This window comes from Ambystoma mexicanum, chromosome 9 (assembly GCF_040938575.1).
Source record: "Ambystoma mexicanum isolate Mex_15411 chromosome 9, UKY_AmexF1_1, whole genome shotgun sequence".
Lineage (NCBI taxonomy): Eukaryota > Metazoa > Chordata > Amphibia > Caudata > Ambystomatidae > Ambystoma > Ambystoma mexicanum.
In genome coordinates, this window is record NC_090931.1 from 627,125,037 (window position 1) to 627,151,967 (window position 26,931).

The window sequence follows — 26,931 nt, forward strand, 5'->3', positions numbered from 1 at the left end:
CAGTTCATCCTCATGAACCTCCATAAAAGTACTTTGATCTCTGGCTTTTCTTTCTGCCCTTCTCTCAACCCTTGTCACCGTAGTTGCCTGTCTGGGAAATGGCAGCCTTCTTTTAGTGCTGTAGCAGATGAAACAGATATTGGTGTTCCCTGAATTTGTGCAGATGTGCTTTACACCTCGTAACCATATGCGTAAACGGCGGCTCATTTTTGGCCCGCCGCGCCGTTAATTGAAAGTGTAAAAGTCCTGTGTAGGACTTTTATGCTTCCAATGAATGGTGCACCCCATTATCCTCAACTTGTATGGCAGAGAGTCGGAGCGGAACGCACCTTGCATTCCCAGTGCTATACAAATACTCCCAGCATTTGCACCTGCATGCATTTTCATGTCGGTGCAAATGCTGGGGATGCCTATGGGGCCTTGCCGGCTTTATGCGATAGCAAAAAGCAGGGGACCCCATAGGGATCCATTGCAAATGTTGCCTGCCATGCCAACATGGCAGGCAGTGCTTACTTCATGGGCAAAGGCTGCGTACACGCTTATTTGCTGTAAGATCCCAATTTCTCACCTTCCGTAGGAGCTGCTGAACCCCACAGTCCCTCTCCGACTGTCCTGTTCCCCACCCTCTTTATAAACAGTGTAATACCCGTCGGTCTGTGGGGAAAGGAGAATTGGAGAAAATAAACCACACAGGTACTCTTCTAGCTTCTGAACTCTGCTCCCTGTGTCTCCTCTGCCACCTGCCTAGAGGATTAGTAACCTTATGCAGTTCATTTACACAAGACAAGTTGCTGTTGTGCTCTGCAAACAAGTTTTATGTATTCATTTTCTTTTATTTGCTAAATGTCTTCACCTTAATCCAAGATGACCGGTGGTACTCGGTTGTGCACACACAAAGGCCACGGAGCTGTCAGAAGGCTGCCGAGCGTTCAAACGGAAGTTCGGGAAAAGAACGAGGACTGAAATCTCGTAAAAACATCCAGCGGAAAGCAAGGTAAGCTCAGTGAACCTTGCCTTCCTAATTTTCAACCCCATAGGCAGGCTGTTTAAGTTATTTAAGGCAGCGTTACTCAGTAGCGCTCTTAACAACGAGGATTGCAGTGAAAATAGTATCTTCTGCAGCCTGCTGCTCACTGAATTCTGCCCAAGCATAAATTAATTTCAAAAGTGATCGTTTGAAAACGGGAGTCTTTTAACATTAAAATAGCACCGAATGAAGCCTTGAAAGCACAGTGCTACGCATTCCTAAACGCTGAGCCCCCACCAGTAAATGCAGATCTTCAGTTGCTCCAGAGGAAAAGTGTATTTCTTCACTGTTTCAGGTCAAAGGTTAGGCCTCAGTGGAACAGATCACACACACACGTCCTGTCTTCTCATAGAAAGTTGATGAAAGGCAGTTTAGAGCATCACAAGTCCAAACCTGCCCTCAACATTCTTCTGTGGATTATTGCTGGGACAATGCAGCATCTTGGCCTGGGTTAAGCCCCAGTCCTCCATCTTGAGAAAATTAACCGGCTGATCTCTGCAGAAGGCCATTAAGGAAAAAATGATTCACTTTAATTAAACTCTTAGGCTTGCAACTAGCCCAAGACAGTCATCCTATGAAACCTTGTCCCATGTCTGTATGTTGCTGCAACCCTGCCCATGACCCTGACATATGCAGCCTTTTACCCTGCACTTATTCATTACATCGTGCAAATGAACAAAATCCAGCGGCAGGGACCAGCCAATGCGTATGTCTACAAGTAATGGCTCCCTGCCAAATGAATTAGGGACTCTCGAATATGAGCCCCAAGGTAGGCATCGGCAGGCGTCACAAACATTGAGCTTGAGATGTATGAGAAATGTGCATTTCTAATGGAGATCCAAGAAACACGTGCGCATCCTCACAGTGTTGCAGATGTTTGCTTTGCAATGTTATCACAATGGCGTCATGTTTGTGGATGGCAGGTGAACATAAAAATGAGCCATTGCGCAACAATGCTCGGCACGCAAATTCGGGCCTCCAGCTTTGTGAATTCATACTTGTCAATCAGAGGGTGATCAAGTAAGGGTTCTGTAGCGGGGTGCTTCACCTGGCAGTGCGTATATTTTTGTGACTTGCCCCCATTTTGTTAAAACGATAAAAGAAAGCCAACGACTGCAATATTTTGTCTTTCTTCTCTAGCTATTTCCTTTGTTGCTCTGGTACAAGCCTTCTCGAGCATTAGGGAATATTCTTCTTTCCCAGCTATATATTGCTCAATTAGTTGTGTTACATAAGCGAATAATCCTAAATCACTGATTTATTAACCATTGGCCATCAACTAAACCATTGCATTCTAATAAAGATGTTGGCCAAGTAATCTTGCATGCCATACACTAGCCTTGTCCGAATCCTCCTCCCTCCCTTGACTGGGCTGCTGGCCAACGCTGTCTGGGTTTGATACAACTCTGCCCTTTTCTAGCGATGGCTTCAGAAAGGGCAGCCGGGAACCAATGGCAAGCCGTCAAGACTTTCAGGTGGAAGGAGGACAGTAAGGTATCTTCGGTCACATTCATTAACCTGACAGGCTTCAGCAATGAATAGGTAAAAACATATCATTCTTAGCACTATCACTGACCTGGGAGACATCGTTGAAGTTCCCGTGTCCTACACAGCCATTGCTGCCACTGCCGAATGTCATGATGATGCCCCGGTCTGCAGGAAGACAACAGGAGGCAGTGAAGTTATATAGACGTGCAAAAGGTACCCCTCAAAACATGTCTATGCTCCGCAACTAAATGCACTGCTGCTGTGGCCCACGCACTAGTACTCAGGGGTGTTGCTAGGTCTGGAAAAGACCCGGGGCTGCGCTAATGCTGGAACTGTCGACACTGGGGGCTAGCTAGCCTTTTGGTTGTAGCTCCTGAGATTCTATCCGGGGCTACAACCAAAAGACCAGAGGCTATAGCCCCCTTAGCCCCCCCTAGCAACGCCTCTGATAGTACTACTGCCTCTCCCACCCCCACCACTGTCCTCCACACTACATCTACAGCTGTACACTTTCCTCTTCTTTTCTTCTCGTCCTTCTATTCCTACACCTCTCACCATTTTCCTCCTCCTAGAAGCCACTTCATTGTGTATGCCCTCCTCTTTTTACAATTCTCCTGCCTCAAAAACCTCTTTTCTCCCTATCACAAGCCCCTTGCATCCTTCTCGCTTCCGCTCTCACCTCTCTCCTCTCGCTATCCCATCTACTCTGTCCCTCTGTTTCGGTTTAACCCACGTACTCTTGCTATCGTTTCGCCAGTAGTCCTTTTCCTTCCCTATCACTATTTCCCCTCCAACTCCATTTGGCTTACTCCATCTCTGAACCTTTCCCTCCTCTCTACCATCCCCATTTGTCAACTGACCTCTCTCAACCCCTGTTGTCCCCTCTTAATTCTTAGCTCTCTTTTTCGTCTCACCATCATCACCCTCCCGTCGTCTTTGCCCCTTCTTCCCATATCTAACATGCTATCATCACTCTTCGTCCTGTCGCTATACGTGTCATTCACATTGCATGTGGCTTGGAATTTGTCTCCGTAAGACTGAAATGGGTGGTGTAGGACTGTGTTGAGAGATGACATACATATACGTTGCACATTGATCCATGCACAAAAGGCCACCAATGAACATGGGGGGGGCACAAATGAATGCACATCAATCACGCCGCTGGCAACCCACAACAGGCACATAGAGCACACCCAAGACCACAACACATCTGGGAAATGACACCAGTAGTCCAGAGGTCCAGTGGTCCGCCCAGATGCGATGTGCATTCACTGTGTGCCCTCTGCAATGTCTCATAAGAAGTGGTGTAGAAACCTATCACAAATTAAGCGTGTCTATACCTGTGAGGCAAGTAGTGAACAGGTCCCCGCAGGACACATGCTTGATGGTAACTCCAGACTGGCCCTCCAGGAAGCGGGAGATGAATTGTGGATGTGCTGGGTCCACAGACCCCGGCAGGGATGCCCCGCCAGATCCTAAAGGGGGAGCCTGAGAAAGAAACAAGGACAACTTTTTAACAAGGCCAGCAACCAGCAAGCAGAGAGGGTTTAGAACTGAGAGAAGTGCAGCTGAACGTTGGCACACATGTACATATCATGCTGTGAGAGCCTAGCAATGAAAATATTACATGTCTAACACTAGCTCTCTAATGTTCGCATCATTCATAATCACATGTTTTGAGTAATTTCTCCAGATAGCCAATCGTCCACCAAACATTACAGTAAACATATCAATTCAACCAGGCAGGAAAAGACTGCAGACCACAGCGTTTGTACACGTAGTAATCAAACGCAAACTAATCAAGCAAATACAACTGAGTGGTTGGTGGTAATCCTGCCGCAGATGATTGTATCTGAACGTGGGATCCCTGCCCAGGGACTCCAACAATTGAGAAACTAAACAAATGATACAATCACAGTGCGCACGTGCACCAACAGTTGCAGTGTGATTGTATCATCTGTTTAGTTTCATTATAGTAAATATAGTATTTTCCCCTTTTCTAACCTGCTGATGTCAGTTTAAGTACTCTGTAATTTTACAAGGACCCCAAAAATCACATCATAGGGGTCATTTTTGAATCCTTTACTATTCTATAATAAGGCTTGTGAACTAAGTAAAACATACATGAACCCATATATGCACAATGCATATAACACTGGCATTCCCTCAGCCAATCCGGATTCTTGGACTGCTGGCACTAGTAACGGTTCATGTCTAAAAATCACGGCAAAAATGGCCCTGGATAGAAAATATTGCGGCAAAAATGCGGTAATTTTTCCGCCACAATCATGTAAAGGATGCGGGGGACACCCTCACAACCTCCGGACCCATTATACCATTTAAGAGGAGCGGGGGACACCCCTGCAACCTCTTAAATGGTATAATGGGGTACACCTTTACCGGGTAAAATCATAGCATTTTTGCCGCAATTTTTTTTACCAGCGAGATTTCTGCCGCGATTTTATTATCTAATAGCATAACAGTAGTGCTTTGAAATTTCAAGGATCCTTTTGGCTGATGGGCATCCCCTCCTCACTTCCTGTGCCTGGGCACTTCCACCCTTCTGCTCTCACTCGCTGTAGTATTTTCCCATCACTGCCCCAAACACTTAAACCCCCCCCCCACCCCCCTTACCGGTCTCCTCTAAGTCTCACCTGCCATCCAGTGTGGTCTCATTTCTTTCTGTTCGCAACGCCTGTATCCTGCTCCTGTCTTCTGTGTGTTCCATTCCAATTTTAGAATTGAAAGAGGTCCAAAAGCATCTGCCCTTATTTTGATGGAAACCATGTTTAAATGTTCCTTTCACGGTTTTCACATTGGGATAAACGTCTGCTCTGCATTTGTTGCACAAACATTAATCTCAACATGGAAACGTTGCCCTGGCCCAATAGCCATAGAGCCAGAGGCATTGCAAGGGATGCAGGGGGTGCTGAGGGGGCTATAGGTTGTAGCCCCAGATAGAGGCTCAGGGGCTACAGCCAATACAACCAAAAAGGCTAGACAGGTCCGAGTCCTGACAGTCCCGACATCCAGTCCTGGATCTTTTCCAGACCTAGCAACACCCCTGCATAGAACCTGCAGGTGCAGGCACTTACAGCACTTAATTGTGTTAACTAGGGGCCCCAAACTCGCTTGGGCTGAGGGCAGTTGAGGGCTTTTAGGATGCACACCAAGTACTCAATTAGGAAGCAGGAGGGACTCAAGTGAATCTATGAAGGATACCAATGCTGGAGAACTAGTGCAGGCTCATTACCCTTTCTTTCTAGCAGTGGCTCTTTTCCGAGATTCACATGACTTCAATATAGAAGAGCAAGCAGTATATGGAATTGGTTCGAGGGTTTCTCCCATTGGTAATACAGTTGGCTTGCATAGATTGCTGTCTCAGGACACCCACCCAGTTACACTGTTGCCAGTCATCACTGCCTCTACTGCCAGCTTTTGCATGGCATCTCCTCCTCCATGGGCCCTGCAGCACACATTCAGATGTTCCCACCGTGGGTAAGCTGGCTCCAGATACCCCAGCTCCTACAGCTCCCAATGCCACGGTGAGCCGCTGGTAGGGCTGGGCAGCACCAGCACAGGCCCTCCCATGGCCCAAACACAGCTAATCTGCCCTCTGGTGAGGGGGGCATGGTGGAGACCGGAGGGGTGAGGCCAGAGAAGCTGGGGCAGTGCTACACTCTGCCACTGGCTCCAGTACCTGGACGGGGCAGGCGAGTTTCGGAGAATCCAGTACCTCCTGCCACAAGACGTTTATTTTATTGTATTTATAACGTTGTTGTTGGGCCTTGAGGCAACATTGTCCCTGGGCAGGCTGGAGGCTGGAAGTACTGCAAATAAATAAATACATTAATAAATACCTGGGCCAGAAAAGTAAATAAAAAGAGCCCCCTATCCGGTGATTAAGCTTGGGAAGCAGGTGGAAAGCAGCTGGGCCAGGGCCATGCAAGACATGTGACCTTTGCAAAAGCCCAACAATTCATGCTGTTGGCTTCCTAGCCCTGGAAATCTACCACAAGCTCGATGATGGGGACTTTTCGCATCCCTGGCGATTGTAGGACTGTCAGCCTGCTCTTGCATCCTATCTGTGGATTCACTGCTACCAGAGCTCTTGGGCTTGTAGAGCAGTATCAGGCCCCGTATCAGCACTGATAATTTCAGTGGCTGCATGGAATAAGGCCTTTACCTTTTGAGAACGCTATCCTGCCCTCTTATGGCACAAGGGACCTGCACATTTAATCAGAGTAACAACAAATGTGAGTATCCCCATAGTGTCCACCAGCAAGGGTCCACACCGCTCAACTAAACTAGGTAGCCCATCTTGACTCAACAATGGGACTGGGAGGGAAATCCTAAAGGCGGGAGGGCAAGCACACTGTGGACCTGAAGTTTGCTTCCTGCTTCAGCTGCCCCAGATGTGGAGATCGCATATTCATTTTGGTATTTTTACTCCTGTGCTCCTCTGTAGGTACAGTCACGAAATGCCTATGCAGTGTGTGTCTCCATTGCAGGACCGGCTACTTGCAGCTTTGTATTAGACATAGCCGCCCTGCCAAGGACCATCTCCATCTGCACAGTGTTGATATTTTAGATCTCTGGATCATCGGGTGAGAGGGCATCTCTGCAAAACATTTCCTGGATTCACCATTTAAGGCTACACTTCTATGTCCAGTAGAACTCAGGGCCTCTTAGCCTCTCTGGACCCACCACCTCCCCAGGAAAGGGCAGGCTAGCAGACTCCGCGTTACACTCAGACAACACTACTGCTACACTGGGAAGGGCGCTGGGAAGCCTTAGTAGGAATGGAAGACATTCTTCAGGAGCAGGTAAAGAGTCCTACACATTGTGTTCCTGCATAGGTCTCCTAAAGGCCTTTGCTTGAGCAGAGCCACCATTACGGACTTTGATCCTGTGATGTTTGTTGTGAACCCCCATGTTAGGGATCTCAAATCAGAATTTCAAGCGCACCATGATACATTAACCAATGGATATTTGGACGGGGCAGACTTTTTTTTCTAACTTCAGTCATATGAACAGTTGGTCAGGTTTTCTGCAAGCAAAAATCTAATCTACATTGTAATTTTTTTTTTTTAAAAAGATGGACTCAAACACAGTGGCAGCATTGATTTTCCACGATGATGGGAGTTTCTTTGTGCAGGAAACATTTCCTTTTTCGACCTTCCAGAAAAAGAACAAATGGTGCAGATTGCCCGTTTCTTCTTTAAGAACCGAAAGGGTCAAATGAATAAGTGGCCAAGATGTGGTTTGTTTTCTCTGCACCAAGCGCTGATCTCCAGACATGTTTTTGTTAATGTGCCCTTTGCAGAGTAGGCGCTACCGTGCATTCTAATTCAACATGAACATTTATAGCTGTATGCCCTTGAATGCCAAATTAGATAATTCCACACAATCTTGTAAGGATAACAACGTTCCAAGTGCACCTCAGAAGAAGGTCCTGGAATTTGGAAAGTGGACAATGAGTGCAGAGACGTAGCTAGGATTGTCTAACAAGAGGGGCCTGAAGCTAATGTAGTTGGGCCCACCTCAGTGACATTAACATCTGTAAATGCCCACAGAGCAGCGCTGTGTGGGCATTTACAGATGTTGTTTGGGCCTTGCCCGCTCAGACACTTACCCTGTCTACGCCTCTGAGTGAGTGACTTGTGACCGCATGAAAAGGTGTAAGAACGGATCTGTCTGGCCAATCCAGTGCTATATGCAGTTATCTCTCTTGGCCTTTTGGACTACTCTCATTAGAGAGTTGAAAATGCATGCAGAGGCCTGCCTGAATAGTGGATCAGAAGAACGTCCCCCAAACTGAGGCAAAGCTTTGGCCTTTAACGTTTTCGACAGCTATAAAGCGAAAAAGCTCCTCCGCTTGCTCCTCCGCCCCAGTTGAGAAAGACTGTATTTTGATGACAATAATAATAATTTCAGAAATTAACATAGCGCTTTATTCCAGATTCCTCTGGCTTCCTCGAATAACAGATGCCAACAGTAGCAAAATGAATGGTACATGATGGATCAACTTTGGAAGAATAAATGGCAGAGTCGACCCTGCTGCGATTTATATCTTTGACTGCATGTTGTAAACAGAATTCCGAGACAACTGTTTAACTTACTGAGCTATCTGGAAGAATAATGAGCACCCACACAGAGAAGAGCTGAAGGTCTCTACTATAGATAAATGCCTTGTTTTACTTTATAGATATTTTCTGAATCGTCAACTGCACATTTTATTTGGGTGTCCATGCCTACATGTTTCTTAACTCCAGCAAGTGGAGTTGTGAGCATGTGGCTTTCTTTTCAAGATTTAAACTTGAATAATTGGATGAAGGATCTGAAGGTTAGTTTTAGGACATCCATGCAGGCGATTTACTTGATGGAACAGTTGGAGATAGACAAATGATTATGGACAACACATTTCTTTATTTTATGTTATGTGGATTTATACTGCGCACAGCTAAAACCCAAAGGCAGTCTTCCAGGCGCTCACGTGGCTCTGCAAGAAAGAGGACGGGATTGGCTAGTGAAGGAAGAGTGATAGGATGTCCAGAACCAGGAGAAACTGGAATCTGTGTGTTGGCTTGCAGATGGATGGTTGCATGCACTGGCATATTGTATCCGTACGGGTAAGGTCCAATGCCTGGGTTGTTTCTATGTGACTGTTTGTTATGTAGGAATGTGTCTTTGTGTTTTATGTGTAGATCAGATAGTATTTCAGGTTGTGCGCACTGGCTTGTTCTATCCGTACGGGTATGGTCCAATGACTGGGTTGTTTCTATGCGACTTGTTTGTTATGTAGAAGTGTGTGTGTGATTTATGTGTAGAATGGATGGTATTTCAGGTTGTGCTCACTGGGTTGTTGTATACGTAGGGGTAAGGCCCAGTGTCCAGGTTTGTTGTTGTAAGCTTGTGTTAGGTCTGCTGGGGGTGTGTTAGGGTATAGGTTGGCTAGCCCAGTGGGCGTGTATAGTGTTTGGTGGTGTGTTGGAGGAAGCAGGAGGGTGGTGGTTAGTACATTGGTTACTCTCCAAGTTATTCTATTTAGCCAATCTACACAATTCTATATAGTGATACGCACAGTTAATTTCACAGTCTAAATGTGACGCGTGGATAATCTTCACAAATGTATCTAAAAGTGCTGCATGGCTAGTCTTCACAGATCTAACTAAATGTGCTGAATGACTAATCTTCACAGATCTATCCAAATGTGCCGCATGGCTAAAATTCACAGATATATCTAAATATGCCTCGTGGCTAAACTTCACAATCTAAGTGTGACGCGTGGCTAATCGTCACAAATCTATCTAAAAGTGCTACATGGCTAATTTTCACAATCTATCTAATTGTGCTGCACGGCTAAACTTCACAATGTATCTAAATGTGACGCATGGCTAATCTTCCCAGATCTATCTAAGTGTGACGCGTGGCTAATCTTCACACATGTATCTAGGTGTGACGTATGCCTAATCTTCACAATTCTATCTAAGTGAGATGCGTGGGTGACCCTTGCAATTGCTAAATGCAGAGTGTGGCTACCTGACACAATTGGGCTAACAGCAGAGGGTTGCTACCTGACACAGTTAGGCTAAAAGCAGAATATGGCTTCATGAAACAATTGGGATAACATTCCAGAGTAATATCATATGCTGGTTGCGGTATATAGATGACGTTTTTGTCATTTGGAAGGGGAGCAATGAAGAAGTAGGCAATTTCCTCCAGTGGTTAAACCTACAAAACAGATATTTAAAATTTACCAGCAATGTCAGTAATCAGGAAGTTAATTATTTAGATATCTGTGTCTACCATCAGAATGGGGTACTTTTAGTGAAACCATACACCAAAACTACTGACAAAAACGCCTTGTTGCATTTTAAGAGTCATCACGCACAGCATGTAAAGAATAATCTTCCCTTCGGGCAATTCTTACGCCTTAAAAAGAATAGCAGCACCAACGAATCTTATGAGAATGGAGCCAATAACTTAATTACGAAATTGGTCAATCAAGGGTATCTCACCCCCTTGGTGAAAAAAAGCTGCAAAAAGAGCTTTTAACAATAACCGGGAATCTCTTCTCGATCAACAAATACAGAGAGAAAAAAACACTAAAGACACCCCTTTAGTATTCGTCAATACGTTCAGTAATTTGTCATATAAGATCAAGGGCATTATTATGAGAAACTGGAATAAGATCATGACCAAGGAAGTGGGTAAACCAATTGTAGCTTTTAAGAAAAGTACTACTGTTCGTAATTTGGTGATGAGGAATGATGTGAGTGTTAAAAAGAAGCCCTCCATACAAACTACTCTTTGGGGTTCTTCCCCTGTGATGAGCCATTATCCCTGTAGTACTTGCACAATGTGTGCCCAAACTAAAAAAAACTTTGACTGTAGATTTGGGCCTGGAGAAAATGTGGAAAATCAATGAACATACAAATTGCAACACAAGTAATGTTGTTTATTTGATTAAATGCCCGTGTGAACGCATGTACATTGGAAAAACGAACAGGAAATGCAGAACTAGGATGATTGAACATAGAAGCTGCATTAGAAATGAAGTTGAACAAGCTCCTATGGTCAAACATTTCATGGAAATGAAACAAACATGTAACGAGTTTGAGTGGTGTATTTTGAAACAAGCTAAAGGCCCATCGCAAATTGTGATCAACAGGAAATTACTGTACCTTGAACAAAAACTGATTTTTATGTCTAAAAGTCACATTAGTGGTCTTAATGAAGGAGTGGAATGGCATAATGCCTAAATGATGACATCCATTACTCTTCCACCAGATTAAGGCCTTTTGAAATAAGAGGGTTAGCTCATGTAACTACCATTCAGATGTATGCGATTTGGATATTGTGTGATACAATATGGGCATTTCTGCCATACTGAAGTAGAACGAGTCCTGTATATGGACAATCATGGACCTAAGAGCTAATGTAAGGGTCCACTCTATCTATGACTCAAATATTTGAGATGTTAGGAAATAGATGCACATGGGACTTATTGTATTGCTCTGTGGCTTATGGGACAATGCCCTGCATAAATTAATGCTATTTTGCCTTATGAATTACTGCAACGCAGCACTGTTATTATACATGAGGGTATATGGTCAAATGTCAGATGGGTAAGATTCGGTACTGATATTCCACACATGCCTTGATATCCAAAAGGGATTTAGTGGGGCAACAGTATAAGAATGCTTGTTGCTCCGCACTCCTAGTTTTTCTTAATAGAGAGATACACATTGTCTCGCAAATAGAGAGATGTGCGTTTTAAAATCCAGGGTGGCAACTACTAGGTAAACATTTTGAACTGGGGGATGCTCTTGAGAGCACTCTCTATGACATCGTGCGAGCACATATTAGCCCGTTATATAGTAAAACAAAGCAATAAGAGCTTGAACGTTATGGGACTACTACAAGTCCCAGGCTGCTCAGTTAACAGATGGATCCGGAGCTGACGCGCGACCGCACGGCGCGGTGACGTCACCACGCACGTTCTCACGTGATTTGGTGACGTCACCGCGTTACATGCTTGATCAACGCGCCTGCAATTGTAAGGCGTTTGTTTGTCTTGAACTATCCAAGCGAGGATGCCGGCTCGGTGAGGGAAATCTAAATTTAATTCATATATTGCAAGTAAGTGTAACTCAGGGATTAGTTTGAAGGCCGCTTGGGATACCCAATTGTTAAGTGGTGTCTCATGAAATTTATGGGCATTTATATTTCCACAGATTTGGGGACCAACTATAGCAGTGAGGACGAATTTTCTTTGGGCTTCTACCTAAGGGAGGAAGCTACTATCAACAACATATAGACCCTCAAGTGAGTGGGTATTTTTTCATTGTTTGGAAATACTGACTTTTTACATACTGATGGCGGATAGGAACAGATTTGTCTAACAGAGTAATCTCACTCTGTTTTACAGGGTATTCATCCACATCTGAGGTTTTTGTTCGAGAGAACTGTGAAAAAATATAGTGATTGGAAGGCTCACATACTGGAAAGCATGTTCTCAGTATGTTCTAGAGTCGTCTAGGTGAGGTTATGGCTGGCATAGAGCATTAATATGTCACATTTGTGCATTAATTTAGAGAGTTGAAGAGGACTTGCAAGAATTCCCGTAAGAAATTGGGGATCTGCACTAGGAGCCAGAAAAGGTCCTAAAGCTACTAGGAAAAGAGAGGTATGTAATGAATAACATACCGTAGCACCCTGTTTGGGGATTAGGGGGTTTGAGATATATTTTGAGAGTCATACTTGATAACTAAATTACTAATAGGGTGTCTGTCCCTTGATTTACAGGGTTCTCCCTCCATCTTAAAGAAGATGTTTAATACCAACACAAGACACGTTCCCCTGAAGAATGTCCTACATGGTTGTATATTAAGGACAGAAACTTGTACAAGTCGGGTTTTTTGAAACATAGCAACATTAGATAGGCTGAAATCAGTAAAGCATAGGAATCCGAGTGTGATTTGTTACACACATTTGAGATCCTGTGAAATTTAGTGCAAAGTACTCACATATGGAGATTCTATTTGTGTGGTTTTTAATATGATGTATGTGTTTTACGTATGATGATCATTTTTATGATTATTTTATGAACTTGTTGATTAATGTTTAATAAAATTTTGTGATAATGAATTTTCATGTTTATGGGAAGAACCCAGAATGACACCAAATAAAACTTAAGGCTGTCTTTTTGTATATAGAAACAATTGGGATAACAACAGAGGGCTGCTACCTGACACAGTTAGTATAAAAGGAGAATTTGGTTAGCTTGCGCAATTGGGCTTATTGCATGTAGGCATATTATATTAGTTAATAGGAGAGGTGAGGTTTTACACAAATAGGCTAAGTGCGAGATAAGGATGACTAACACAAATGGGCTATAAGCAAGTTGAGGCTACCCTACACAATTAGGAAAAATGTAAAATATGAATACCTTCGATAGATATGCTATATTTATAATATGTAATAAGTGTGGTGGTGTTTTAATGGAATGCAGTAATGGCTGTACTCCCCACCAACACCCCACTTACCTAATCAGTCGCTGCTGGTTGACGGCGGCAGGCCTTGCAGGCGAACACAGGCAAGCACGGGCTGGAGCTGCTTCTTCAGGAGCTGCCCTTTGCCTTAGGGCCCTTAGCCGGGACTGCCTGGGAAGAGTCTGCCCTAGGGGTAGTTCTAAAAAAGGGTTACTCGGGCCAATCTGGGCTCGGGGCATGTGGCTGCGGGAACAAGGAAGCGAGTTGGGGTGTCAGCTGGGACGGGGCTAGTGCACAAAGGGGCACCTAACTGCCTCAACCTATTGCTAAAGGGTAGGGAGGGGAAAGGAAAAAAGCCAGAAACAAAGGACTACAGCATCAGGCCAACACACAAAACGGGATTGGAGTCAAAGGAAACAACAAATAAACCCCTCTGAATGTCAACTATGGGCCCAATAAAATGACTGAAAGATACTCACAAATCCCTCCAATAGGCACCCAAATTCTAGCCAAAATCGGATTGTAATCAAAGTAAAGCACTCACATGGCTCCTCTCCGGCTCTAGGACTTCTGACCAATGGGCTCCCCAACCTTGCAAAGTGGCATTTTCCCCAATCAGTGTCAGCATTTCTCTTAATTAAGAGAGACACAGTTGACAGAGTCATTCAAACCATCTGCCACGTCAAGCGTAGAGCTTTGTCATAATGGCTGTTTTGACTACCAACATGCCAGAGACATTATACAACCCTTTTCCCTTTTTGGTCATCTCTAGATGGCAAGAGGGATTTGCTATGGTGCTGCACCTGTACAGGAGAGGGGCTGTGTGAGAAACCTGAGGGTATTCTCACTCCTAAAACCCATGGATCCTCTTCTCAGATGGCCAGGGAAAGGCCATCGCTCTTGGATCCTGACCCTGGGGGTGGAGAAGCGAGGGAGGATCACCTGGATGGAGGGTCCTCGGGATTGGGAGTGGTGGGCCCGCAGGTGAGACATGGTGTCCCCCTTTCCCTATTGAGGACCAACTTAACCCCCTCCCAACCTTTATGAGCTACTGCAAGACCTCTTCCCTCATTTCCCCACATTTAACATTTGAAAGTTCTGCGGCGAGTAAAAGGAAACAGAGTAATGAACACTACACCTTAATTTTATCACTCTGGTACTGGGATGAGGAAGATGACTGCAGAGTATGGTTAGAGTCAGGCATGTCCCCTTAATCATAGCCAGGCAAACCAAAGTAGGATCCACACCTGCAACCTGTTAAGTGGTTTCAGGTGTATAAAATGAGATCTAGAGAACAGTGCAGGGAGGAACAGTGAGGCCTGTGTGGGGGAGACCAGCAGGGGACCCTTTGTTATGTGGAGGCAGACGTGGTGGGACCGGAGAAGCAGCCACAACGCCGGCAAATACCTCAGAGGACTTGTGGGGCGCAAGACAAGTGGGCCCTGCCGTTGCCACAGGTGGGGGAGCCCGCACGACTGAGGGTGAGCAGCAGGAGCTGCAAGTGAACCTAGAAAAGAGATGACGCCGTCCGCATCAAGAGAGACGCCTTTTAAGTTGCAGGCATGCAGAAGAGAATACCCGGCATGCGAGCAGGGCCCGCAAGTGTTGGCCAGCCGGCCTAGCAAGCAGAGAGGAAGCAACAGGATCAATTGGAAGGAGATGCAGGGAGCCGGTGAGTGTAAGGGAGAGCGATTGGGCACCGTGGCGTTCCTAGCGGCCCATAGGTGAGTAACGGTTGTTGAAATTAAACACAACAAATGCATATTGAATATCAAACTGCACAGAAACTTGCAATTAAGCATAACAAATACATCTTAAATCACAAACCAAATGGAAACTTGAAATTAAGCATAATAAATGTATCTTAAATACCGAATTGAAGGGAAATATGAAATTGAGCATAATAAATGCATCTTAAATACCTAATTGAAGGGAAATATGAAATTGAGCATAACGGATGCATATTGAATACCAAACTGAATGGAAACCTGACAATAAACATGTTGAACGCATATTGAACATGGAATCGAATGAAAGCTTGAAGCTAGACATATTAAATATTTAATGGAATAAAACTTTATGGGCAAAGCAAATATCACAGGACATCCAAAGTGCCCATGTGAAAGCAAACTATGGAAAAGGGTGCAAGTGTGAAAGAGTGCCATAGAAAGGTGGGGTAGGAACAAAACCCCCACAAAGTGAAACTGTATGAGAGAATGCCGTGCGGCAGGGCCAAAGACTGGCAAGAGGTATGTGAAATGTGGTGGCAGAACCAAGAGGCTAACAAGGAGAAGCCAGAGGAGTGTAAAACAGCACATAAAGCTCCAAGAGGCCGACAAAGAAGAACTAAGTGAAGGTGACCTGGTACACAGGGGCAAGTGCTAAAGAACCTGAGTGGGCTGGGGAACCTAGGGTTCCTTATTGTGCAACCTGTGATGGGTGGACCATGTGGTCTGTCAACTGCGCCTAGACCAGTGAGCCCTGAATGAGGAAAACCAAAGACATTGTAAAATAAACCAAGGAGAAGAATTTTGAGTGAACTGGTGAGGCAAGCCAGAAGGAGGGTCAGGTTGACCTCGAGTTATGCTGAACCATTTGAAAAGACTGAAACGAGGATAAGTGGCAGAGTTAAAGTCTTGGGAAATGGAACCCTAGGACTTGAGGAACTGCCGATGTTGTCTTGGGAAAAAAGGTTTAAGACCCTTTTGCTTTTGAACTGTGTTGCTTGGAACTTGCGGAAGGGGAGCTGAAAGACAGCTGAGAACTGGAAGAAGCTCAGATCTTCGAGATGAGCACCATTTCCTTTATTATGGGTATCTCAACACACTGGTTAGCTTTAGTTGTGAGGGCAAGAATACGTTTTGGACACAGACCGACTTTTAAGTTGAACTCTTTGACTCAGACGTTCCTTAATTTCGTACATGTAGTGAAATTCCACCTTAGCATAGGGCAAGTTAGGCCTTCTACCGCCCTGACATTTGATTTAATAAAGTATCTTTTGTTTGAATTTTATGTCTGTTGTCTGTGTCTTACTTCATGATGCCTTCACAAATGGTATCAGGAATGGGATGCGGCTCAACCAATACAAGTTGGGGGACCCTAACATTTGAAAAGCTAAGTGTCAGAGCATCAGACCCCTCAGTAGCTACCCAGGGCTCTATTGGGTTTGATATATGTAGAAGTAGGGATGAGATCATTCTTCCAGGTGAAAGAAGGTCGATTCCCACTGATTTCATACTGATTCCACCCCCTGATAAATACATTAGACTGGCACCCAAGTCAGAGCTGGCATGGAAATTTAGAAATGATGTATTGGCGGGAGGGATAGGCCAAGACTTTAGAGGTGATGTTAAGGTATTGCTATAAAACCACAGAAAAGACCCATCCCAAATTCACCAAGGGGATAAGATTGCTCAGGGGGTACCTGAGAAAGCAATGTTCCCTAAGCTTAAGGAAAAATCTGGGAAGGAAAGCACTGACTGAGGGACTCAAGGTTTTGGGGAGGCTAAAGAGACATATGATGGCCCTCCCAACCCTAAACCCAGAAAAGCAAAGGAAGAACCACCCGAAACACTCCCTGACTTAGCCTTTGCCCAAAGAAATGACCCCTTGTTAGTTGAAGTATTTTTACAAGTGGTATCAGAATCAGAGGGTCGACAGAAAGGGGGACCTTTTTCTTTCTGAAACATGGACTTCTTAATAGGGGAGATAACCCTTCAGAGTGCCTGGTAAAAACCCAGGTGGTGGTCCCTAAAGGTCACAAACGAGTAGTCCTAGAGAAATACCCCATTCACATCTGACGGGAAACCATCTGGGCCAGGCCAAAACTCAAAGCACATATAAGCAAAAAGTTCTACTGGCCTGGAATTCAAGCTGACCTTAAAATCTTTGTTCACGCATGCGTTGTCTGCCAGTAAACTAGCACACACAAACCACCACTAGTGTCCTTAAATCGGTTGCCAATAATTGAGATCCTGTTTTCCTGGATTGATATGGATATTGTGGGACCCCTTTAAACTTACAAACTAAGGAATACATATATTCGAGTTATTGTAGATTATGCCACATGTTATCCCGAGGCCTTTCTCTTACAAGCCAGCCCAACACAAAAAATCCTGAAACACCTGCTCCCTTTCTTCTTCCGAGTGAGGTTTCCAAAGGAGATATTGACTGACTAGGGCGATACTTTCATGAGAAAGCTTATGGGGGAAGTTAAAGAACTGTTGCACATTACCACCCTCAGAACATCGGTGTATCATCCCCAGATAGGTGGCTTGGCTGAAAGATTTAATAAGACCCTCAAAACCATTCTTCGAAAGTTAGTTGAACAAGAAGGTAAGAACTGGGATCAAATGATACCTGGGCTTTGTTTGCAGTCCAGAAAACCACTCGGTCCTCAACAGGATTTTCCCCGTTTGAACTCCTTTATGGGCAAGAACCACGGGATGTCCTGGATAGGTTGAGAAACCTGGGAAGAGAGAGGAGGCCACAATTCCACTCTCCCAGACTACAAATAGGTTGAAAAAACACATGACGGCTGTAAGATCTTCGGTACAGACTCACATGGTTAAGGCATAGGAACAGCAAATGACCTCCTACGATAAAATCATTTCTCTGAGATCCGTTTCTATAGGTCAAAAGTTACTTGTCTTATTACCTACTTTGGAAAACAAACTTGTGTCCAAGTGGCATGGACCATACAAAGTACTAGAGCAAACAGGCCCATTTAATTATAAGATCTCACAACCATACCACTGTTTTAAAACACAAGTTTATCACATAAATCAATTGGAAGAATGGAAGGAGAATTCTTCAGAATCCCACGCCATAATTTATATCTTGTCTTTTGCCAGAAGACACAGAAAACACAGCCTTAATTTCACCTGACTTCAATAACAATCAGAAACAAGATTTATATGAGCTTATAAGGCAGTTCACTGATGTGTTTCGAGAGGAGCCTGGGGGAGTACAAAAGGGATTCATCAACTTATCCGCACTCCCATAGGTAAAGTGTTACATCTGAAACCGTATCAGTTACCTGAGGCTAGAAAAGAGCATCATTCAGGAAGTTAAAACCATGCTATAAGCTAACATCATTGAACCTTCTACTAGCCCTTGGTCCTCCCCCATCATGTTGGTGGCAAAACCCGATGGAAGCTGGCGATTCTGTATAGATTACCGTAAAGTGAATGCCATATCTGCCTTTGATGCTTACCCAATGCCCTGTATTGACAATCTGATAGATTGGCTGGGTAATGCTATCTACCTTTCAATGCTAGATCTTACAAAAGGGCATTGGCAAGTTCCTTTGAATGGGCCTTATAAAGAAAATACTACTTTTGCCACTCCCATAGGGTTGTTTCATTTTAAAGTCCTGCCTTTTGGGTTGCATGGTCATCATGCAGCATTCCATAGACTTATGGATAATATCTTACAACCATACTCAGAATTTTGCAGAACCTATATAGATGACATCGTAATACACAGTAGGACATGCAAAGATCATTTGTACCACCGCTATACAATCACAAGATTATTAAGAAAAGCGGGGCTGGCCGCTAATCCCAAAAAGTGCAAGGTGGTCCAATCTGCAGTAAAGTATTTGGAGTTCTTTGTGGGCAATGACACTGTCCAACCACAACAAGTGAAAGTGAGAGCTGTCCTTGATACTCCCCATCCAAAAACTAAGAAAGATCTAAGGGCCTTTTTGGGACTAATCGGATATTATCGCAGATTTATTCCAAATTATTCTAGCAAAACATCCAGACTGACAGACAAAGTGAAATGCCGGAGACCACCAGGGGGCGCGGAGCATGCCAGACGTGTGAGGCTCGCGCTCCTCCACCCCCACAGGGCCTAGCGTGCAGTTACAATCCCCGGCCGGGATTTCACAGTGCAGCCCGTGAAGTCCTGGGCTTTGGGCGATTGGCCACACTGAGAGCTTGGACAAGGGGTGCTAGCCTGACTCAGCTCTGGGCCAGGGTGCCTGGAAAAAGCTCCCAGAAGAACGTTTGCGGCCCCCACCAGCCGCACATGGGATTTCGGGTGCGGTCTGCCTGGCAGCGTCACTGTTCCCCTGGGGGACCGCGGAGAGTCTGTGGGTGCTGGGGACCCCCCCGCGCTCACTGAACACCTCGGAAGGTCGTGCACGAGGGGCGGTGCCCCGGCGCCTACAGCCCCGAGCAGAAGAGCGCGAAGAGCACGGAGCCCAGAAACCCGCCAAAGAGGAGACTCGTGGAGGCCTGGCGGCGGCGGGAGGTGAGGGCCGGGCCCCCTACCGATAGACACCGCACCGGAACGGGGGACTTAAGCCCGACACCCTGCAGGTCTACGAGACCCACCCACCGGAGTGGAGCGGGCGCCCCCCCCAGACTTACCATCTGAGCCGTGCAACCCAGGGAGAGGGGGACGCCGGCTACCCGGTTCAGTGCTTGCCAGGGATCCCAGGAGGCCGCGGTCGGGCTGAGGGGGTCGGAATCCCACCCGGCACCCACAGAGCACTTTGGGCGGCAGGGCCTGGAGGACAAGACGCAGCCTGGGCCCCCCACCCGTGCATTGCATGCCGGAACCCGCGGGTCCCGTTGGGACTGGAGGAGACCCTGACCGGAACAGCACAGGGGCCCACAACCCACCACCGAGCGAGGAGGCCACTGGGGCAGCATACATACTGTGGGGCCAACAAGCGGTGGGGCCCAGGCCTGGACCACCAGCCCGCCCTGGACATTGCGGCGCAGGGGAGGTGAGGAGGTGGTGGGTGGAGGCCGGTCAGTGAATTGACATTCTTGGGACACTGCTCCCCCCAATCCTGTGATCTACCATTTCGTGGGGGGGCACCCCATCAGCGGCACCTTGCCCCCCTTGAGCTGAGTAACAGAGGGCTACCACAATAAACAGACCATGGCCCAGAGTATTTGAAGCCCCCACAGGGCCCCGTGCATGACCCCGGGGCCAACAGCCAGGACCATAGCCAGGTACCGGTGCCCGGACGACGAAGAGGAATCGGGTACGCCAGGCGGAGCCCCGGGACCCCAACTAGAGAGGCAGTTCAGAGGCACCACACCAGGAAGCATCATAAGAACAGCACCCTGGTGCGTACCCCAGCCACCGGGGCAATAGTTTCCCTCCAACGATTCCGCCGCTCACGAACAGAGCCAAGCGAAGCCACCGGAGCCATCATGCCCTCAGGTAGCGACCCCCCCCCCCCTCCCCGCAGCGCTCACCAAGGAAGACCTCAAGGACATCCTTCAGGAGATTAAAGCTATCCGCACTGACATCCAGGTTTCGATAGTGGACCTTAGAAGAAGAGTGGATACCTTGGAGGAGAAAATGGAAGGAATGGAAAATAACCATCTCCAGACAGACTTGTTGGACATGAAATATGAGGCGAGGCTAACAGATCTAGAAATGAGAGAGGAGGACATTATCCTGAAGATGGATGACCTCGAAAACAGAGAACGTCGAAATAACCTACATATCACGGGTGTGACTCAGCAAAGAGGAGAGACAGTGGCTGACGTGGGGAGGAAGGTCCAAGGTTTGATCAACCAACTTTTTACTTTGGAAGGGGGCCAGGAAGTTCAGTTGGAGAGAGCACATCGAGGTGGGGGGGCGCAGGGGGAGGCCCGAGGTCCATAGTGGTGCGATTCCTCCGATACAGAGAGAAAATGGAAGTCCTGGAGAAGGCAAAGAGGATAGAGAGCTTTATCTTCGATGGTGACACAATTAAGAATGTCCAGGACCTGTCCACTCTCACGCTCACCCGCAGGAGAGAGTGTTGCCCGCTCACCCAGTGGCTCACCACCCAGGACATAAGGTACAGGTGGTCCTTCCCATTTGCCCTCTCTTTTAAATGATCTGGCGTGAATTACAGGGTGACTAGCGGAAAGGAAGCCACGCAAGTTCTCCAAGTGCTAAAGGGTGACGCTCCGGAGGAGGGAGGTGGGGAGGACACACAATCTCGGCCAGAACCCTGGAGACAGCCTGAGGGCCCCTGGTCCACAAAGAAGAAGACGAAGGGCAGAAGAAAATTCAGGAAGCCAAACACCCCAACGTCGGATGTCAGAGAGGACTAGGTGAGCAAAGTCTCACCAGTAGGAAGTGAAAGGTCTCCGGACTAGCAATCCTGGCCGGGGATACAGAGGTTTTTTTAGGGACCTGCGGGGGATGGACACACATCCACCCTAGTGGCTTGCCCGTTGGCAGGCGTCCTTTATGGGGGAGGAAGGAGGGAGGGGGGAGAGGGGATCTTGGGTCCAGAGCCGATCGAGCCTTAAAAGGAGTCAGGGCAACTCCCATAGGACCGGGACAAGGATGAGCACAAGGCAAAGAGCCAATGTCAGTCAATGTGAAGAAGGGCCGGGTCGAGGCCCTTAGATGGGGCTCCCTCAATGTTAAAGGGCTTAATTCCCCAACAAAGCGCTCCCTATTGGGGAAGGAAATGAAAAATGCAAGAGTAGATGTCCTCTTCGTACAGGAAACCAGAACAGTGAGGGGAGAGGAGAGGGCGATCCCTGGATCCCATGTAGGTCAGATCTTCTGGGCATCGGGCCACACTAAAAGAGGGGGAGTAGGCATCATCCTACATAGGAACCAAAAACTGACTGAGGTAACCCATTGGGGAAGAGAGGATGGGAAGGCCATGGTGGTATTGGGCAATCTACATAACTCCGGAGTCACCCTGGCCGCCATATACTGCCCCAACGTAGGTCAAATGGAATTTATTCAGGAAGTCCTTGGGGCGGTGATGGCCAAAACAGAGGGGCTCCTCCTCTTGGGGGGAGATTTCAATATGTGGGCGGATCGTGAGTTACACCATAGCGGCAAGGCCATTCCACCGGGTGGTAGAGAGGGACGACAGCATGGAGGGTTTCAGGACCTAATGTGGAAGCAGGGGTTGGTGGACATATGGAGGGAGCTCCACCCAACTGGGAAGCGATATACCTTCTATTCTGCAGTCCATGGCACGAGGACAAGAATAGACTACCTCTTCACGGGGCACCACTATATGAGTAGGATAGATGCCTGTGAGATCCGCCCGGTCAGCTGGTCGGACCACGACATGGTCTGGTCAGACATTAGCATATCGGGCCTAAAACCCAGGGACTCCATTTGGAGATGCAACGACTTTCTTCTTAGAGACGCCCTCTTCAAAGAACAAATGAAAACGGCGATCAAAGAATACTTTGAGCTAAATGACACCGGGGAGGTTGATCGGGATATAGTATGGGAGGCAGCGAAGGCAACTTGGAGAGGCAGGTTGATTAGTGAAGGAGCTTCCAAAAAGAGAATGAGGACTCTCCTGACCCACAGGCAGAGGTCGGAGATCCTCTCACTGGAGAATTCAGAAGGGAAGGGGGAGATGGAAAGGGAGAGAGACCTGGTCTCCGCAAGGGAAAAGAGACAAGAACTGAGGGAACTAGAGATGGGCAAAATTGTAGCCGGACTCCAATACTTACGCCAAAGATATTACGAAAAAGGCGACAAAGCTGACGCCTCGCTGGCGGCCAAACTTCGGGTTCAGCGAGCCGACAGATGGGTGGCAAGAATTGCAAGTGCTGAAGAGGGGGAAAGGTCAGAGAAGTTTGCAGGCTTTTATGAATCCCTATATAGGAAAGAGGGGGAGACAGAGAAGGAAACTCTTGATTCTTACCTCAAAGGGGTCACCCTCCCCACCCTGGGAGTTCCAGAAGCAATAGCCCTGGACGCCCCGATAACAGAGGAGGAGGCACGCAAGGCAATATCAGGCCTCAAGCTGGGAAGGGCCACGGGAGAAGATGGGTATACCGCAGGCTTTTACAAGGCCTTCTCAGGCCAGCTGGCGGGGTTCTTGGCAGACCTATTTACCAACATTATGACCACAGGGAAGGCACCCCCATCCGTTGGTAAAGCCCTAATCACGGTGATCCCCAAGGAGGGGAAGGGCCCAGCAGACTGTCGCTCTTACAGACCAATATCACTCCTGAATGTGGATGCAAAACTATTCACCAGGATTATTACCACAAGGTTAGATGGCCATATGTCGAGGCTGATCCACTCTGACCAGGTGGGCTTTATACAGGGGAGGCAGGGGGCGGACACCCTTCGTAAGACTCTGCATCTCATGAGGGAGGCGGCACCGAAGGGAGGTAATCCGGTCCTGGTGGCCATCGATGCCGAAAAGGCGTTTGACTGGGTGGATTGGGGGTTCTTACAAGGGGTTCTCTAGAAACTGGGTTTTGGAGTGGGGATTAGACAAGCCATCAAGGCCCTATACCTAGCCCCAACTGCTAGAGTCACTGTCAATGGACGCCTGTCACGCACTTTTAGCCTTCAAAGAGGGACGAGGCAGGGCTGTCCCCTCTCCCCGCTCCTATGCGCCATGACCATGGAGATACTGGCGGAATACCTCAGAGGTTCCCCGATGGCAAGGGGCATAGACATAGGAGACCGTACCTTCAAACTTGGCCTATACGCAGACAATATCCTGCTGCATCTGAGGGATCCCACCAGATCGGTCCCTGCCGCCATGCAGGTCATTGAGCGGTTTGGTCTCTTCTAAGGCTTCAGGGTAAACATAGGCAAGTCCATGATCTTTCCTTTTGCCCCAGATACGGAATAAAGTATTTGGGGATTAATATTGTTAGACCCAACGAGGACCTGAGCCAGGCAAACTACCCCCCTCTCTTTGATAGACTGTTTAGGGACATGGAGGGTTGGGCTAAGGGGCATATTTCATGGATGGGAAGGATAAATGCCATAAAAATGAATCTCCTCCCCAGGGTACTATATGTTTTTCAGATGCTGCCCCTAGAGGCCCCGAAATCCTATCTCAGAGAAGCCAAAAAGCGAATAACCCAATTCATCTGGCAGGGCCAGGGACCCCGCATAGGGTATGAGACACTCATCCTCCCCAAGGAAAGAGGGGGAGTCTCCCTCCCAGACTTGCAAACATATCATAGAGCGGCCCAACTTAGAGCACTGGCCCCACACCTCAGGGAGGATCCCAACAAACAATGGGTCTACCTCGAAAACTATTACCTCCACCCAGTCACGGTAGGCAAATGGTTGTGGGTCCCATTGAAGAAACTGCCAAGAAGAATCAGGGACCACCCCATACTTGGAACGATGTGGAAAGCTTTGGCTGGGAAGGGATCCAGAGAGAAGGTGACCACCTGGCCCTCCCCCCTGAGCCACATCTGGTCTACGCCAGTCCTAGATGAAATCCCGGGCCATGAACATTACCAGTCCTGGTTCAACGCCGGGCTTTGTAGAGTCGGTCAATTAGTGAGGGAGGACACCTTCATAACCATTCAAGAGCTCGAGGAGGTCCTGGGAATTGGTAAACTCTCCCCCCTCCTATATCTAAGACTCAAGGGAGTCTTAATGAAACTGAAACTAAAGCCATGTATTCAAAGAAAACTCACCCCGGTGGAAAAAATCCTAGACTCCCATGTAGAAATGAAAGGTCTTATCTCCCTCCTCTACGGAGCACTCATGATCCCCCGAGAGGGAACAACCAAAAGCCTGAGAAGGAAATGGGAAAGGGACCTGGGCTGTGGAATAGGGGATGGTCTTTGGGGACAAATCTGTAGCAGGGCATTCAAGACCTCTATCGCCTGCCAATATAAGACACATGCGGTCAAGCTGATTCATAGGTGGCAGTATGACCCGATTACCCTTTCTAAGATGTTCCCTGATGTCGTCCCGATGGGCTGGCATGGATGTGGGGAAAAAGCCAATTATTGGCATATCTGGTGGTCATGCAAGAAAGTGCAAGCTTACTGGTCAGAAGTCCTAAACTGGCTAAGGGAGGCGGGTGAGGGGATTTACCCACAGAACCCTATCCTAATAATGTTTGGATTGCAGCTAAGGGATGAACGCTGGGAAAAACTCCCGGACCCGACACACTCGCTACTACTGGCAGCCCGAGCAGCCCGGGCCAGAACATGGAAGAGGGCCGCCCTCCCCACGAAAAGAGAGTGGGTGGCAGTGGCCAAGGACATTTATTTTGTGGACAGACTCACTGTGGCAATACAGGGCTCAGGTGCCCAGATAGAGATGGTTTGGTTACAGTTTATGGAGGTCTTTGGCCACACGGAAGACAGACCCAGAGAATCACATGGGCTCTCAACCTGGCCCGAAACAGGCAATAGTGCATAACATTTTGTTCCAGATTTGGGGAAGTCAGTCACCTACTGACGGCCCTAAGCCCGGTCGGAGTTACCCAAAGACATTAAACAAGGACAAGCGGTTCCTGTGTCCCGAGACAATGGGTTTGGAGGGAGGGGGGAGGGTGGGTGAATACAACAGGGACCAATGGTTTGCTTTTTTGAAGTTAAGCTGGGAATCTGCCCAACTGTTCACATGTTCTATAAGCTCTCTGTTGCCTTTAATAAAACCAATAAAAATTGATTTACAAAAACAAAAAGTGAAAAATGCCAAGCCCCAAAAGATCAGATGAGAAGAGGATGAAAACTGTTATACGACCTTGAAACACGCCCTATGCAAAAGCCTCATATTGAAAGTAGCATATTTCTCGATAGAATTAATCCTCCAGACTAATGCTTCCTTAATGGGACTAGGGGACGTTTTGTCACAAAACAATGATGGTTTTGAATACCCAATTAGATACATGTGCAGAAAGCTCTTTCCCAGAGAGAAAAGGGCGCAAAACGGTGATGGTTTTGAGCACCCAGTTCTATACATCAGCAGAAAGCTCTTTCCCAGAAAGTAAAACTATTGAGTAAGAGGCAGTGGCAGTTAAGTGGGCTATGATTGATCCAAAGTATTATCACCTGGGTCGTAGGTGTCGCCTAATAACAGACCATTCTCCTCTTGTTTGGATCAGTCAGAGGAAAGAATCCAACCTTTGGGTAATGCAGTGGTTCTTAGACCTTCAACCATATTGTTTCACAATGGAACACAGGAAAGGCCGAGAGCAAGGCAACATGGACTTCCTCTCCCAGATTCCCTATGAAGCACCCCGGTCCAACCCGCATTAGGGAACAGTATGTGAGAAAACTGAGGGTATTCTCACTCCCAAAACCCCTGGATCTTCTTCTCAGGTGGCCAGGGAAAGGCCATCGCTCTTGGATCCTGACCCTGGGGGTGGAGAAGCGAGGCAGGATCACCTGGATGGAGCGTCCTGAGGGATTCGAAGTGGGAGGCCCTCAGGTGAGACATGGTGTCCCCCTTTCCCAATTGATGACCAATGTAACCCTATCCTGACCTTTATGGGCTACTGCAAGATCTCTTCCCTCATTACCCCACATTTAAAATTTGAAAGTACTGGAATGAGGAAGAGGAGAATGAGAACAATGAACACTACACCTTCATTTTACCACTCTGGTACTGGAATGAGGAAGTATGGTGAGAGTCAGACATGTCCCCTTAAACATAGTCAGGCAAGCCTACTTAAGGATCCACACCTTCAACCTGTTA

General features: G+C 47.1%; 1 protein-coding gene across 2 annotated transcripts in view; it reads right to left on the bottom strand.

Moving 5' to 3' along the window:
- NEK8 (NIMA related kinase 8) overlaps positions 1 to 26,931 on the bottom strand; it is a 271,322-nt gene that overhangs the window by 135,685 nt on the left and 108,706 nt on the right. For both annotated transcript variants that reach the window (XM_069615313.1, XM_069615312.1), the window contains exons 8-9: positions 3,856 to 4,003; positions 2,604 to 2,680 (exon numbers count right to left, since the gene is read on the bottom strand). In XM_069615313.1, the coding sequence (XP_069471414.1) occupies positions 2,604 to 2,680; positions 3,856 to 4,003 (225 nt within the window). The remainder of the gene's footprint in view (positions 1 to 2,603; positions 2,681 to 3,855; positions 4,004 to 26,931) is intronic.